The following is a 14,494-nucleotide window of genomic DNA, read 5'->3' on the forward strand; positions in this document are numbered from 1 at the left end:
GGCTGGGAACAAGGCAGTGTGCTTGCAGGGCTTAGTTCTTCACGAACCTGCCCTGGAACCGGTGCGGGACAGATAGTGAAACTGGGGGCCCTCAGAACCTGGGGGGCTTTGGGAGATCCTGCCCACTGCTCCAGGCCCCGGGGGCTCCCTCAGGGGCTCCCCAGGTGCCTGCCCTGTTGAACCAGCTGAAGGTGGCGCCTGGAGCCAGCTGGGAGCCCCGGCTGCTCAGCAGTGATATAGGCAGACAAGACCCTGAGCACCTGTGTGGCAAACGGCTGGCTCTCGAGCCTGGAGCCGGGAACTTTCTGCAGCTGGGGTGAAAGGGAGGCCAGTGGCACCTCGGTCTCGCCCCTCACCCCCTTTCATAGCTTCTGCAGAGGAGCCCCCATCCATGTGGGGTTTGGGGAGGGTGGAGAGGGATCCCCAGCCTGGTGCCAGCTCCCCAGGGGGATGGAGTGGGCGCTCTGGATCAGGTGTGGCTCTAAGGAGAGGGGCTCAGCGTCCGGCTGCTTCAGGGGGAACACGGGGAGGGTATGTGGGCGTCTCAGTTCTCCCCTCTGAGAGAGAAAGGAAAGTCTCCTGTGCCTTCTAGATTTATCCGTGTTCCCAGGACACGGTCTGGGCAGATCTCAACCAGAGCTGGAAGGAAGGAGATTCGGTCGGGAAGGAGAGTAGTTCCCCAACCTGGTTAACGGCCCAGATCCCGGGTGTGATTTTTGTTAAACTGCTAGGCGGTCGGGCCTCCCCCTGGGCCGGCTGAGCCCGGAGGGGTGGAGCCTTAGAATCTGCATCCTGACTTCCTCCAGGCTGTTGCTCTGCAGCAGGTTTGGGAAGCAGAGCTGAAAGAAGGCTCCGTCCGTCACTGCCAATAGTCGGAGTTAATTGTGTTCCTTCATCATCAATCTCAGGACTCCCCACCCCTACCCCCTCTCCCCCAGGACATCTGACCTCCAGAGCTGGGTCAGCCAGCCCAGGCCTGATCTCCAGGAAGACGAATGGCCCGGCATCCACTGGAGGGGACAGCGGGAGGGAGCCTAGCTCTCCCCCAGGCAGCTCCTTACCCGGGCCATCGATCACCCCTAATCACTGCTGGGAAGGAGGTCTTTCTCAGCTAATTAAACTCTCTCCGGCTGCAATTGAGGGCTGTTTCCTCTAATTTGTGTTTCTTTTGGAGATGAGGAATGGCTGTTAGGCCTGCCTGGCACACCATGAGGTCCCTGCCTCCTGTCCAGGGTGCCCTGAGCCCTGTCACCTTCCCCAGTTTCTGTCAGGTCCCTGTTGGGCCCTGGGTCAACCTGAGCTTGGACTACGGGGGAAGGCTCTGGGGAGGGGACGTACAGTCCCTCCCTCTGTTGTCCCTCCCGGCCAGCTGGGTCTGATGCCCCAGGGGGCAGAGGTAGGACGGGTGGGGTGCGGGCAGGCACAGGCAGCTGGGAGCTGGTCCCTGATGGGGCTGAGCTGCCCAGAGAGAGGGAGGCAGGAAGTGAGGGGCCCACACAGTGGCTGAGGATCAATCCACTGGTGGGGGGGGGTGCTGTAGGACAGGCTCTCTCAGTCCTTTCTGGGGTCACAGACCTTTCTGCAAAGCCCTTGATGGCTCTGGATCCTCTCCCCAGAAAGATGGACACGGTATCATGCGTGCAGCTGTGTGCCCACCTCCAAGCTGTGGCCAATGTGTGATACCCATGCCTGGCACACCCTATCACCTCCCTTCTAGCTTCCCTAAAGCCTTTCTTGAGGCCTAGTTCAAACCTCACCTCCTCCAGGAAGTCCGCCATGGTGACATGTCCCCACCCTGATCCACACCAGAGGCTTCCTCCATAACTGGGGTGTCCTTTGAGGCCACACAGAAAAGGGCATAGAGCACTGCTGTCATAAGAGACACAGGGCCCACATCATGGCTGGCACGGGATGGACATACAGGGGATTCAGCAGAGGCTTGCCCCTCCCTCCACCCCCACCCCATTGCCTGTGCTTTGTCTCGTCCGGCTCCTGCCTGGGTCCTCCTGAAGAGTCCCCGAGCCGAATGCCCAATTCCTGGCCAGCATGTGCTCTCTTTTGCCCGGCTGGGCTTACCTTGGCCCCCTGTCTGCAGCCTGAATCCCTACAGCCATGATGAGGGCTGTCTCAGCAACAGCCAGGACCACGTCCCTCTGGCCGCCCTGCCCCTGTTGGCCATCTCCTCCCCGCAGTACCAGGATGCAGTTGCCACCGTCATCGAGCGAGCCAACCAGGTGTACACGGAGTTCCTCAAATCCCCCGATGGGATTGGCTTCAGTGGGCAGGTAGGACAGCCTGCCCTCGCCTCCCCGTCCTGGTCCCTGCCTGGAGAGAGGCTGGGGTCGTCCAGAAGGATCTAGACCAGGGTGCCCTGGAGCCCTAGCTTCTGAGATCCAAAGAGGCTTTTGAGGTCTTTGGGTTTATCCTCATTTTACAGATAGAAAAACTGAGGCCAACATCTGAGTTCTGATTTTCAGCCCATGCCGATCTGTGGCCCAAGTCTGACCCCTGACTGTAGCCTGCTTCCCGTCCTCAGGCTGACCCTCCCATCCCCCTGTTGGGACTCTCAGTGCCTCCCTGGGACAGGCTCCTTGTTCCCCCGCGGACAGGCGACCCACGCTCTGGCTGGGTGTGGAGTGGGGGGGTGGCAGTGGGCAGGCCTGCGGTCCCAGCTCTGCCTTCTCCAGGTGTGTCTCATCGGGGACTGTGTGGGGGGCCTCCTGGCCTTCGATGCCATCTGCTACAGCGCGGGGCCCTCAGGTGACAGCCCTGGCAGCAGCAGCCGGAAGGGGAGCGTCAGCAGCACCCAGGTGCGGGCCAGAGAGTGGGAATGGGGGAGGGTCTGTCCTTGGGACCCCCAGCCCCGGCCCCAGGGGAACAGGGCCTCTCCTGGGGGAGCAGTGTTAGCTTTTCATGTTTGTGCTGTGACATCCACGTTACAAGGTATCGTATCACAGTCCTGCAAGAGTAGTGGGAGGTTATTAATACAGGTGAAGAAACTGAAGCCCAGAGAGGGCTCATGCCGGGTTTGGTCCCTAGACGGCTGTCCAGAGTCCCACTGGATTGCCGAGCCCTTTGGACTCCGGGGACAGCCCTGTGCCTAAAATCCCACCGTTACTGTGCTGTGGCTCCCATGCCCCTTTTGGAAGAAGTACTGCCTCTCACACCGTAGGAGAAAGGGGTTCATTTGTGCTGGGGGAGGAGGCGGGGCCGCAGAGTCTCCGGTGACTGAAGTGTCCTCCTGTCCTCTGCTCGGCCCCAAAGGACACCCCGGCGGTGGTGGAGGAGGAGTGCAGCCTGGCCAGAAGCAAGCGGCTCAGCAAGAGCAGCATTGATGTCTCCAGCGCGCTGGAGGATGAAGAACCCAAGAGGCCATTGCCACGGAAACAGAGCGACTCCTCCACCTATGACTGCGAGACCATCACCCAGCATCACGCCTTCCTATCAAGGTAACCGCTCCCTGTGCCTGCTGCCTTCCAGCAAAGCGTCCAGGGGGACAGGACCTCGGCCCAGAGTCATCTGGGAGACCTGTGACTCCCAGGCCCTTGCATCGGGGTGGGGGGAAGGGACCAGCACTGAAATGCTGGGACCAAGGCCATTCCCCATGGACCCTGCGCCAAGACCTGGGACTCTGCACGCTGTGCCCGCCCCACTCCCCAGCTTGCAGAGAGATGGGGGCAGTCGGTCTCACCAAGAGAGTAGATGCTGCGCTTCAGCCTACTTCACTGATGGTCTTAAGAATCTGGTGAAAGAACAGATGTAGGTGTGTTTTGTATTTCTTAGTATTGTGTTCTTGGTATTTCTCAGATGGGGCAGCAGAGGCCAAGGAGGTTAGGAACTTTCCAGGGATCACACAGCCAGTTACTGGAGAGTTGGGGTCAGCATTTTGGTCTCCCAGTGCCCAGCACCCAATGCACTCTCATTCAAAGGCCAGCCGGGTCCCTCCATGGAACTGCCCACCCTTTAACTTTCTAGAAGAGGCATGTTAACAGACACTGGCTAAATGAATTATCTGTACATTTATTCAGGATTCAAATGGGTATTGAACATAGATCCAAATGGGAAGGAACGCCTCTTTCCTTCTTCCCTCTCTCCTCAATTCTCTCCTCCCATCCTCCCTCCTTCTTTTCTACCCAAATGGTAAGTAGCATGAGGTCATCACAACATTTGGAAAATGTATCCTCTCACCACTGCTGACTTTGGAGTATTTCCTTGGAGTATATTTTTTACATACTTTGCCTATAGTTCTACTTTAAAAACCCCTCTTATATTGTGGTCTTTCCCCATATAATTAAAAATACTTGGTAAATATTCTTAAAAATATTTTTTTGAGTGAACGGATGACATCTTACTTAGTCCCAGTAACTGGACACTTTGGCTTTTTCCAGTTCTTTGCAATTATAAACAGCACTCCAGAAACATCTTTGTGCATAAATATATATATATATATATATATATATATATATATATATATATATAGGGGTTATTTCATTCAGATGGATTCTTGGAGGAAGAATTATTAGGTCAAAGGCTCTGCATATTCAAATCATATTTAAAGCCCCTCTGAAAGATTATTCTTTAGAAAAGCAGCTACATTTCAAGTCAGGTTGCAAGGTAAAATCATACCATTTCTGGTTCATCCTTGAAAAATCCTTTAAGGAAGCCCCAAATTTGGAGAGTGACGTGAAGTTGGAGGCTCTCGATAGCTGGTCCAACAAAGCCAGCTCTTCCTTCTGGTGTAGGGACAGATGGCTGTTTCTCTGGCAGTTACGTAGCTGGTGTGTGTTTCGGGACCACGCTGTACATGAGACACGAATTGTTAAACACCAGGTGGTCATCCTCACTGCAAGATGCTCACACTGCGAGAGGAGGGGGGCGTGTGGGGATGCAGATTCAACTGCCCAGACCCTCGCCCACAGGGGATGGGGGACTGGCACACACTATTTCGATTGTTATTTCTAAGATTCCCTTTCTCCTCCAACTTGAGTATTTTAGTAGAATTTGCATTCTGCTAATGGATTCATAGATCATGCGATCCCGCTGGACTTTCTTAAACCCCGAGCAGTACCTAAATGCAGCTGGAAGGTCAGGGAGGTCCCCAGTTTTCTGCCCATTCTCAGCAGCCCACTCTGGGTCTGTGGCTAAACATCAACTTGAAGTCTTTGGGGCAACGGGCACCTGGGATGGGAACGGCTGGAATTCTGTGTGTCTCATGTTTTTCTCTTTAAGCTCAGCTTCCTTTGTGGGCTGGAGGGGAGGGAAGACCAAGCTGTTTGCATCTGTGTCTGTGAGTTGCCTGGAACATGAGTTACCATGAAAGCCCTCATCCTGGCAGAACTGATGTCACCCAGCTGTCTGGCCAGGCCAGGCTTCTCTTCTGGACAGGGCAGGAATTCATAGTGTGGCCATCACAAGACCAGTACGATGGGGCAGACCTGCCAATGCGCAGGGGGCTTAGGTTTTCAGGTGCTCAGTCCATTTTAGTGAAGAAAGTTTGACTGGATCATGGCCACGCGTGTTTGTTCAAGTAGCGCCTGTGGCTGCCGGTGTGCCACGTGGCAGAGTTGAGTTACGTAGATGTGATGGAGGCCACATGGCCCCCGAAGTCTGAAATATTTACCATCTGGCCCTTTACAGGAAAAGTTGGCTGACTGCTGCCTTACCCAAATGTTGGCCAGGCCTTGGTGTTGGATGCTGAGATGGTCGCCAACTCGTGTCGGTGATCCATCAAGTGGACTCCGGGTCTGAGCCCCGCCCCAGAGATGGAGGGCTGGGCGCTGCACCGCGGACCTCAGGCTGCTCTGCTAAGTGCTCACTCCCCGTGCTTGGTCCTCCCCTAACCTGCGCTCCCCTGTCTTCCTCCCTTGGCCAGCATCCACTCGAGCGTGCTGAAGGATGAGGCTGAGCCCCCTGCGGCCGGGGGGCCCCAGCTCCCCGAGGTCAGCCTGGGCCGCTTGGATTTTGAGGTGTCCGACTTCTTCCTCTTTGGCTCGCCCCTGGGCCTGGTCCTGGCCATGCGGAGGACGGTGCTGCCCGGACTGGATGGTGGGTGTGGCGCGGGCTGGGGTCCAAGATGCCTTTGGGTCACTAGGCCACTGTGTGAGGGCCTGGAACTGGGGAGAGTGGGGGCGGGGAGGGCCATGGAGTTGGGGTAGATGAAGCAAGAGGCGAGGAAGGAGAAGGAGGGGTGGGGGGGGAGGGAGAGTGGGGCAGTTTCCCTAGATGGGCAAAGGTGAGGCAGCTCCTGGTGGATTTCGCTGTCCCTGTCACATGGCCCAGAGTGATTTGTGCCCCCATTGTCCAGTTGTCATGCTGTCAGGGAAGAGAAGCCCTATTGCACCCACCCCCTCCATCCCCAGCGCCCAGGCAGGCCCTCTGCAGCCAGGTTGGTCTTACTGCCCCCACAGATGCCCCGCTCACCTTAGTGCCTTTGCTCTCGCAGTCCCTGCAGCCTTCAGTGCCTTCTCCCCATTCCTCTAAAATACACACGGAGGTGATTTGCACCAGCAGATGGCTTAGCAATGACTCTGAGGATATAAGAGGCTGGAGGCACCTCGGAGAACAATGGATCAGGGATTCTCGAATTTCCTTAGCACCAAAGCTTACCAACAGCCTGCACTATGGAACAGATAAGAAGTGGAGGGGGGGTCTGCTAGAAGTCGGGGAAGGAGGCAGAATCCCACGGCCACCCTTGACGTTGCTAAGGAAACCTAGGGCTCCCTGTATGCTGGACCGTCCAGTCCCCTGTGAGGGACAGGGAGGCACGTTGATGAGCTGAAGCCTCAGTGGAGACACCTGCTGGTCAATGGGAGAAGTGTTCTGTCAGCTCTGGCAAACTAAGAAGTCTACTTACTACTGGACCTGGGAATTGAGCGGGCCGAAGGAAGGGGTGCTGATCCTGACTGAAAGATCCTAGGTCCGCTTCATAGATCAGGGAGCAACTAAGTGACAGCTAGAAGAATTTAAAGGAGTTTGACCAGTGGAAATAGTGGAGGGCGTCCTGCTAGGAGGAGGGGCAGCTTGAGCAGAAGCACAGAGAAAGGAAAGCAGCAAGCCTGGCTGGGGTCACCGACGTCCACCATGGCTGTAGTGTTGGGCGCCTACAGCGGTGCTTCTAGGTGGGGCAGGTTGGCAAGGCATTGAAGGCCAAGCTGAACCTAATGGCTTTGATCCTGTTGGTAGCAGGGAGCCACGGCAGGTTCTTGAGCAGAGGAGTAGGCTACTCAAAGCTGCAGTCAAGGGAGCCTCCTAGGGCCAAGGGAGCAGGTGCTCAAGGGGCTTCCCCCATGTATCCTCCCACTCCCCACCCCCACCCAGGTTTCCAGGTACGTCCTGCCTGCAGTCAGGTCTACAGCTTTTTCCACTGCGCAGACCCCTCTGCCTCCCGCCTTGAACCACTGCTGGAGCCCAAGTTCCACCTGGTGTCGCCCGTCAGCGTGCCCCGCTACCAGAGGTTCCCGCTGGGTGACGGACAGTCCCTCCTCCTTGGTAGGCCCTTGGGAGTGTAAGAGTGTGCTGAGCCAGAGGCTGGGCCCCAGCTAGGAGGCGCCCCAGGGCCACCCTCTCTGGTCCAGCCCCTCCAAGCTAGTCAGCTGTCAGAGTGACTAGACTCACCTGAACAAGGTCTCTGTGCTCTGTGCGGGGGGGACAGGAAGACAGCTGACTCACCTGCCTTCCGAACAGCCCACCTGTGTGAGCACCTGTTCTGCAGGAGGCATCTTTGGGCTCTGCCCCGTGACCAGCTCCCATGGCCAAGACCAGCATAATACTTGAGTTGTCAGACCTGATTGCAAGTCCGGGGATCCATGCTGAGTGCTATTCCTAGAGCCCAGCCTGGACTCTGGAGGGGCAGGGCAGGGAGTGGGTCACCCTGGAGGGCTTCATGGAAGAGGGGGCCTTCAACCAAGGCATTTGGACAAGTGGAGAAGAGCTGGAGGATGGGGGTTGGAGAGAACTGCTGGGTGGAGGGAACAGCAGGAGAAAGGGCAGGTGGGTTTGGGGGAGGGCCAGTGGCCTCCAGGGCTTAAGTGGGGTGAGCCAGGCATGGACTGGGGTGAGGTCAAGGCGAGGCCTCTATTGGACAGTCAGGGGCTCGGAGATCAGAGCCTTGGCTCCGTACCACAGTTCAGGAAGTTTAGCCAAGCCTGTTCAGAGATTTGGGCTAGATTGGGGGCGGGGGTTGCTGTGCACGTGGCTCGTTCAGGATTAAAATCCAATTTACCCCCCTCGCCCCCATTTCAAAGGAAACTTAATTTCCAAAGTCCTCTTTTGTCAGGCGTTTCCATAGATAGAAGGGGCTCTAAAACCTTCCCACATCTTAAAATGTGTCACTCTCTGCTCAGGGCATCCCCCTGCCCCCAGGGGGCGCCCTCGCTCCCAGGCTGGAGGCCCCCTTCATTTCCAAGCTCAGCCACAATCCTCTGTGGCCCAGGGAGGGGTCTGATACGAGAGCACATGGTGGTGTGCCACCTGTGACCTCAGCTGGTGCTTCTGGGGCAGCGTCCCAGACGCGCCCTCGGCAGCCCTACCGGGGCTGGACGTGATGGCTGGGACCCTGAGTCGTGCCTGCCGAACCCATGGCTTGGAGGAGGTGAAATCTGACTGCGTGCTACGGAGAGGGGGTCCCATCAGGCCCTGGGGTAAGAGGTGCGGGCCGCCCGTTGGGCAGGTGAGGCAGCAGGCCGGCCTGGCTCCTCCCTGGGCGCCCAGCCTCCCGCCCAGCACGGGGCTGGCGCACACGGGCAGCTTCATCTGAGGCCCACCACTCGGCCTTGACTGTGAAATTCCCCCTCCAGCTGACGCCCTGCACGCCCACAGCTCCCTCTTCCTGGAGGGCAGCTCCCGGGGCAGCCCGCCGCTTCTGGAGGCGCCTGCCTCACCCCCTCAGGCCCCGAGGTCCCAGCGCCCGGGGCGGAGGATAAGCCAGGGCAGCTCCCACAGTGAGAGCTCGGAGTCCTCGGACAGCCTGGCCCCCGTGGGCACCTCCCGCAGTGAGTGAGGGTCTCCCGGGCCTTGCTTGGATCTGCGGGAGGGGGAACCCTCCTCCGGGTGGCCGCTGGCCCACTGCCGGGGCTGCTGAGGGCGGGGGAGGAGGGCAAAAGGGAATCCAGACCGAGCTCTGACCTCAGAGAGAACTGTGACCTCTGACCCTGGACAGGGGCCCTGACCTCTGACCGTGGACTGAGCCGTGACCTTGCCAGGCCTCGACTTAATCCGAACGTTCAGTTTTCCCCCTGGGAGTCCCTGTGACCAACGGCCCTGGGTTGAGTCTGTGCCCGTCTCCGTGGGTCAGGCCCCCATCCCGGGGACCAGTTTGCAGTACACGTCCTGGGGGAGGGGTGGGTATGCGATGGGGCTGGGGGTGGTCGAAGGTGGAGGAGGAGCGGCACATTTCCCAGAGCTCATTCTGAGCCGAGCGCTCTGGCCCCCAACTTGTGCCCCGAGTGGCACATCCACCCCTGGATCCGGGCCCCGGGGTCCCACGCTGCCCCTTGGGTCAAAGCCCCGGGCAGGCCGCTCTGACCTTGCCTCCCTCTTGGAGCCGTAGTCACAGCCAGGTGGTGGGGCAGCAAGCGCATCGACTACGCCCTGTACTGCCCCGACGTCCTCACCGCCTTCCCCGCCGTGGCCCTGCCGCACCTCTTCCACGCCAGCTACTGGGAGTCCACGGACGTGGTGGCCTTCATCCTGAGACAGGTACTGCCGTCCCTTCTCGGGAGGGCGCATCCTTCTGGGGGGAAGAGGCTGACCTCGCGGGCCACGTTGGACGCTGGGAAGGCACCGAAGCGCGGTGATTGGGGGGGTGACCTGGACAGACAACGGTTTTCCTAAGGAACACTGGCTTCTGGCCAATGGCGTGGTACTTTCTAGAAAATTAAATAGACACCACGTAGGAGAATGTACCTATGTTTCAACTTGGAGACTGGAGTCATCATGCCTGTTCCCCTGTGGGTCTCAAGGTCCTCATCTCTAAAATAGGTGGAGAGAGAGGCCAATGACTGAGGGAGAGCCTGGGGGAGGTAGAGGCTGGGAGGTGAGGGTCGGATCACATGCACCCTCCACGGCCAAGGTCAGAGGGAGATTTTATACTGGGTCCAATGAGAAGCCACTGCAGGGTTTTGAGCAAGGGAGAGATACTGATATTTTAGAAGGAAGTCCTGTGGCTGCTGTTTGGAGGGCAGGAGAGCAAGCCTGAGGCCCCGCTATGAGGTAAGCGTGGGACCCCAACTTTGGCGGCTTGGGCTAGGGAGCTGGTGGCGGAGGTGCCGAGGAGCCGCCGGGTTTGAGGTGTGGTGACAGGACCTGCTGACATTCGGGCTGCGAGGGAAGGAGGGGAGTCCCTCGAATCCTGGTTTCCACTCGATTAGCTATGGTGACACCATGCCCTAGGGCTGGGGAAGAGGGGGGCTGGGTGGGAGGGGATACTGAGTGATGGGTCTGGACCTGGGAAGATGAGATGCCTGTTAGATGTTGGGAAGGAAGGTGAGTGGAGAGTCTGGCGCTTAGCTGGCTTGGAGATAAAACTGTGGAGTCATCAGAGCTTGGATGGCATTTAAAGCCAGCGATGGATTACCCTGCTTCTCACACCAGTTCCCGTGTGTGGGTTTTTTCCCCACACCAAGCAAGTCTCTGACCTCAGCTGGGTGTCCTACAATTTCACTCAGTTTTGACATTATCTACCTAGAGATAGGGTCAGATCCCACAGGTTGAGGGCTCAGCCCTACAACTGCCCGCCCCTCCCCCATCAGATGTCAATCTTCAGGTCGTCACCTGGGTTTCTCTCTCTCTCTCTCTTTTTGTTTTTAAACATCATGAAAAATTTTTTTCCTTATTTTTTTTGGCTGCGTCGGGTCTTAGTTGGCGCACATGAGATCTTCATTGAGGCATGTGGGTCCTTTTGTTGCAGCGCGTGGGCTCTCCGTTGCAGCGCATGGGCTTCTCTCTAGTTGTGGCATGCAGGTTTTTCTCTCTCTAGTTGTGGCGCATGGGCTCTGTAGTTTGTGGCACATGGGCTCTCTTGTTGAGGCGTGTGAGCTCAGTAGTTGTGGCGCGTGGGTTTTAGTTGCCCCGCAGCATGTGGGATCTTAGTTCCCCGACCAGGGATTGAACCCACGTCCTCTGCATTGGAAGGCGGATTCTCTACCACTGGACCACCAGGGAAGTCCCTCACCTGGGTTTTCTGACCCACGGGCTATAGAATGGAGGCTCCAAAGATCCTCTCCTTGGATTCAGTTAATTTGCTAGAGTGGCTCACAGAACTCAGTTTATTTACTAGATTACTGGTTAATTATAAAAGGATTTTATAAAAGGAGCAGCCAGATGGAAGAGATGCAAAGGGCAGGGTATGGGGAAAGGAGCTGGAGCTTCCATGCCCTCTCTGAGGGCACCACTGTCCCCAAATTCCCATGTGTTTACCAACCTGGAAGATCTCCAAACCCCATCCTTTTGGGGTTGTGTGGAGGCTTCATTACATTGACATGATGGATTAAATCACTGGCCATCGGTGATTGAACTCCACCCTCCAGCCCCTCTCCCCTCTCTGGAGGTGGTGATGTGGGGCTGGGGTGGGACTAAAAGTTCCAACCCTCTGTTCACAAGGTTGGTTCTCCTGGCAACCAGCCCTATCCTTAGATGCGGTTCAAGTCACCTCATTAACATAACAAAAGACACCTTTGTCCCTCTCACTTAGGAAATTCCAAGGATTTGAGGAGCTTTGTGCCAGAAATTGGACAAAGACCAAATATATACTTCTTATTATAAATCACAATATCACAGATACCGAGGGAGTTAATGTAGATGGAGAAGTTCAGGGAGGGGTCCTGGAGCTCCTCTGGGGAGAGAGGAAGAGCCACCGAAGGAAACGGAGGAGGACATCCCTTGAGGTCGGAGGAGGACCAGAGCGGATAGACGGGAGGGGGCCGCTGAGTTGGGCAGGATGGAGGTCACGGGGCCTTGGCAAGAATGGCTTCAGGGGAGACACAGGGTCAGAAACCTGCCTGGAGTGAGGGAGGGGAGAAGGCAGGGGGGAAGTGGAGACAGTGCAGGGCGAGTCTTCTGTGGACTTTTGCTGTCAGGGAGAACGGGAGCATGTGATAGTTGTTGAGAGGGGTCCCAGGGAGGAGAGGCACTATGACGGCATATTTAGATGCCAAGGAGAATGTTCCAGTAGTGAGGGACTAGCCAGCGATGTCGGGGTGAGAGGGGAGCTGGCTCCATTGTGTTCCTGAGGAGGTGGGTGGGGCTGGGTGGGACCAGGGCTCCAGCTGGCCTTCGATAAGGGTCACCCACCGTAATGGGGGGAGGCAGAGAATGGGTACAGACGCAGGTGGCTGCTAGGTTTGGGTGTCGAGAGCAGAGGCTGCTCCCAGGCCAGAGCATTTGAGAGACAGTGGTCTGGCCCCAGCTCTCAGGAAAGGTGGGCAGAGTGGTAGGTGCTGGGGGCTCCCGGCCTCCTGAGGGTCCCAGGCTGGGAGGTGGGGAGGCCTGGGGGAGGACCTGACACCATGGGGAGGAGGGAGAGGGGTCCAGATGGCCTGACCCGGAGTCCTGCTGGGCCGCTGATCAGGTGATGCGCTACGAGAGCGTGAACGTCAAGGAGAGCGCTGGTTTGGACCCCGCAGCACTGAGCCCCACCAACCCCCGCGAGAAGTGGCTTCGTAAGAGGACCCAGGTCAAGCTGCGGGTATGTGCTTGTTGGAGGTGCCTACGGGTTGAGGCTGTGGTCTCCAGGAGGTGGGGCTGCCCCCGGGGGCTGGGGCATCCACACGGCGGGGAAGGGCTTTGGTTTGCTCCTCAGATCTCCGTGCTCATACATGCTGGGATTCAGGCTTAGACGAGGCCCCCAGGGCTGCAGTGGAGGGGTGGGGGGAGTAGGTGAGATGGGGGAGCTGGTTCCCCGTGGCCTGGCTCCACAGGAGCACCACGGGTGGGGGTCCAGGGCACTGGGGATGGTGAGGAGATGCCAATTATGGAGCAATTGCTATACGCCAGGCCTCTGTAGATGTACACAGGGGTCCGAAAGAGTCCTACACACAACCACGGGGCTCACAGCCTGGTGTGGCATTTGCCATCATATAGAGGGAGGCACAGATTAGGAAGAAGATGTAGAGAAGGATTGTCAGGGCAGGCCGTGCAGCGTTTCCCTGAAGAAGCATCATCTCTGCAAGGTATTGACGTATGAATAGGAGTTCAGTAAGCATACATTCATTTACTTAGCAAGCGATCGTCAACGCCCACTGTGTCCCAGACCCTTTGCCAAGCAGTGGGGCACAGGGATTTACAAGCACAGCCACCTCTGTGGTGGGCACTTCCAGTCCTGTGGGAACATCAGACATGGACCCCAAGAACAGTCCTAAATGGTAGAAGGTGATCAGTGATCCACGAATCAACTCTTTTTTTGGTAAACATATTTATTGAGCTATAACCACATTTTATACAATTCACCCACTTAAAGTGTGCAATTCAATGTATCTTAGTATATTCACAGATGTGTGCAACCATCATCATGGTTAATTTTAGATCGTTTTCATCACCTCCGAAAGAAACCCCTTACCCTTTAGCTACCATCCCCCTCCCCCAGCCCCCTACCCCCACCCCTAACCTTAAGCAACCACTAATCTACTTTCTGTCTCTATAGATTTGCCTGTTCTGGACATTTCATATAATGGAATCATACAATATGAGGTTCTTTGTGTCTGGCTTCTTTCACTGAGCACCTTTTTCAAGGTTCACCCACGTTGTGGTTTGTGTCAGTACTTAATTCCTTTTTATGGCATCTTTCCATGTGTTCATTTCCATGAATGAGCTCTTCCCTTATCGGTATTCTTGTAAGCAGGCCTGCATCTCCCACTTGACTGAGGGTTTCCAGGTCAGGGTCCATGACTGGTTCCTCTCTGCATCCCCAGAGCCCAGCTCTGGGACCAGTGCAGATGAGGTGCCTGCAAACGTTTGTTGAAGTGAATTAAAATACCATGGGAATTGAGCGGAGGTAGAGACCATCTCTGCGGAGTCCACCAATGCCTCCTGGAGAGGACGAAGTTGAGTCAGGTCTTAGTGGATGGGCTGGAAGAAGGAGGCAGGGGACCAGGGGTACCATGGAAAGTGGGGGGCCCAGCGTGAGCAAAGGCCCAGAGGCCTCTACAGAGCCTGACCTGAAAGAACCAGTGGGGCTTCGAAGGGCAGCAGCAGGAGATGGGACTGAAAAGACTGCCCAGCAACGTTTTGAGGCCAGGCTCAGGATTTGGACTTCATCCCGAGGGCCCGGGGGGTTAAAAGATCTGTGCTTTATAAAGACGGTTGATCTGCCACAGGGAATGTTTTTGAATAAGGGGGCTCCTTTAAGATGCTACTAGCAGAGCCCAGGTGAGAGGTACCTGGGTGTGGGAAAAGACACAGATGTGGGTGGTTCTGTGAAGATAGAGTGGTTTGGGTCTTGAAGCCAGGCTGGGAGTGGTGGGCAGATGGGGCCAATGCAGGCCTTTGAGCTACGGAATGA

General features: G+C 56.8%; 1 protein-coding gene across 7 annotated transcripts in view; it reads left to right on the plus strand.

Moving 5' to 3' along the window:
* Positions 1-14,494, plus strand: part of PITPNM3 (PITPNM family member 3) — a 93,205-nt gene that overhangs the window by 66,051 nt on the left and 12,660 nt on the right. For 6 of the 7 annotated variants that reach the window (XM_082443829.1, XM_082443826.1, XM_082443824.1 and 3 more), the window contains 8 exons: positions 2,096-2,285; positions 2,688-2,810; positions 3,265-3,449; positions 5,873-6,045; positions 7,318-7,488; positions 8,796-8,990; positions 9,542-9,696; positions 12,566-12,682. In XM_082443829.1, the coding sequence (XP_082299955.1) occupies positions 2,096-2,285; positions 2,688-2,810; positions 3,265-3,449; positions 5,873-6,045; positions 7,318-7,488; positions 8,796-8,990; positions 9,542-9,696; positions 12,566-12,682 (1,309 nt within the window). The remainder of the gene's footprint in view (positions 1-2,095; positions 2,286-2,687; positions 2,811-3,264; positions 3,450-5,872; positions 6,046-7,317; positions 7,489-8,795; positions 8,991-9,541; positions 9,697-12,565; positions 12,683-14,494) is intronic. The other variant, XM_082443825.1, reaches the window with a different exon arrangement.

This window comes from Balaenoptera physalus, assembly GCF_965194825.1.
Source record: "Balaenoptera physalus genome assembly, chromosome: 20".
In the NCBI taxonomy this organism is placed as follows: Eukaryota; Metazoa; Chordata; class Mammalia; order Artiodactyla; family Balaenopteridae; genus Balaenoptera; species Balaenoptera physalus.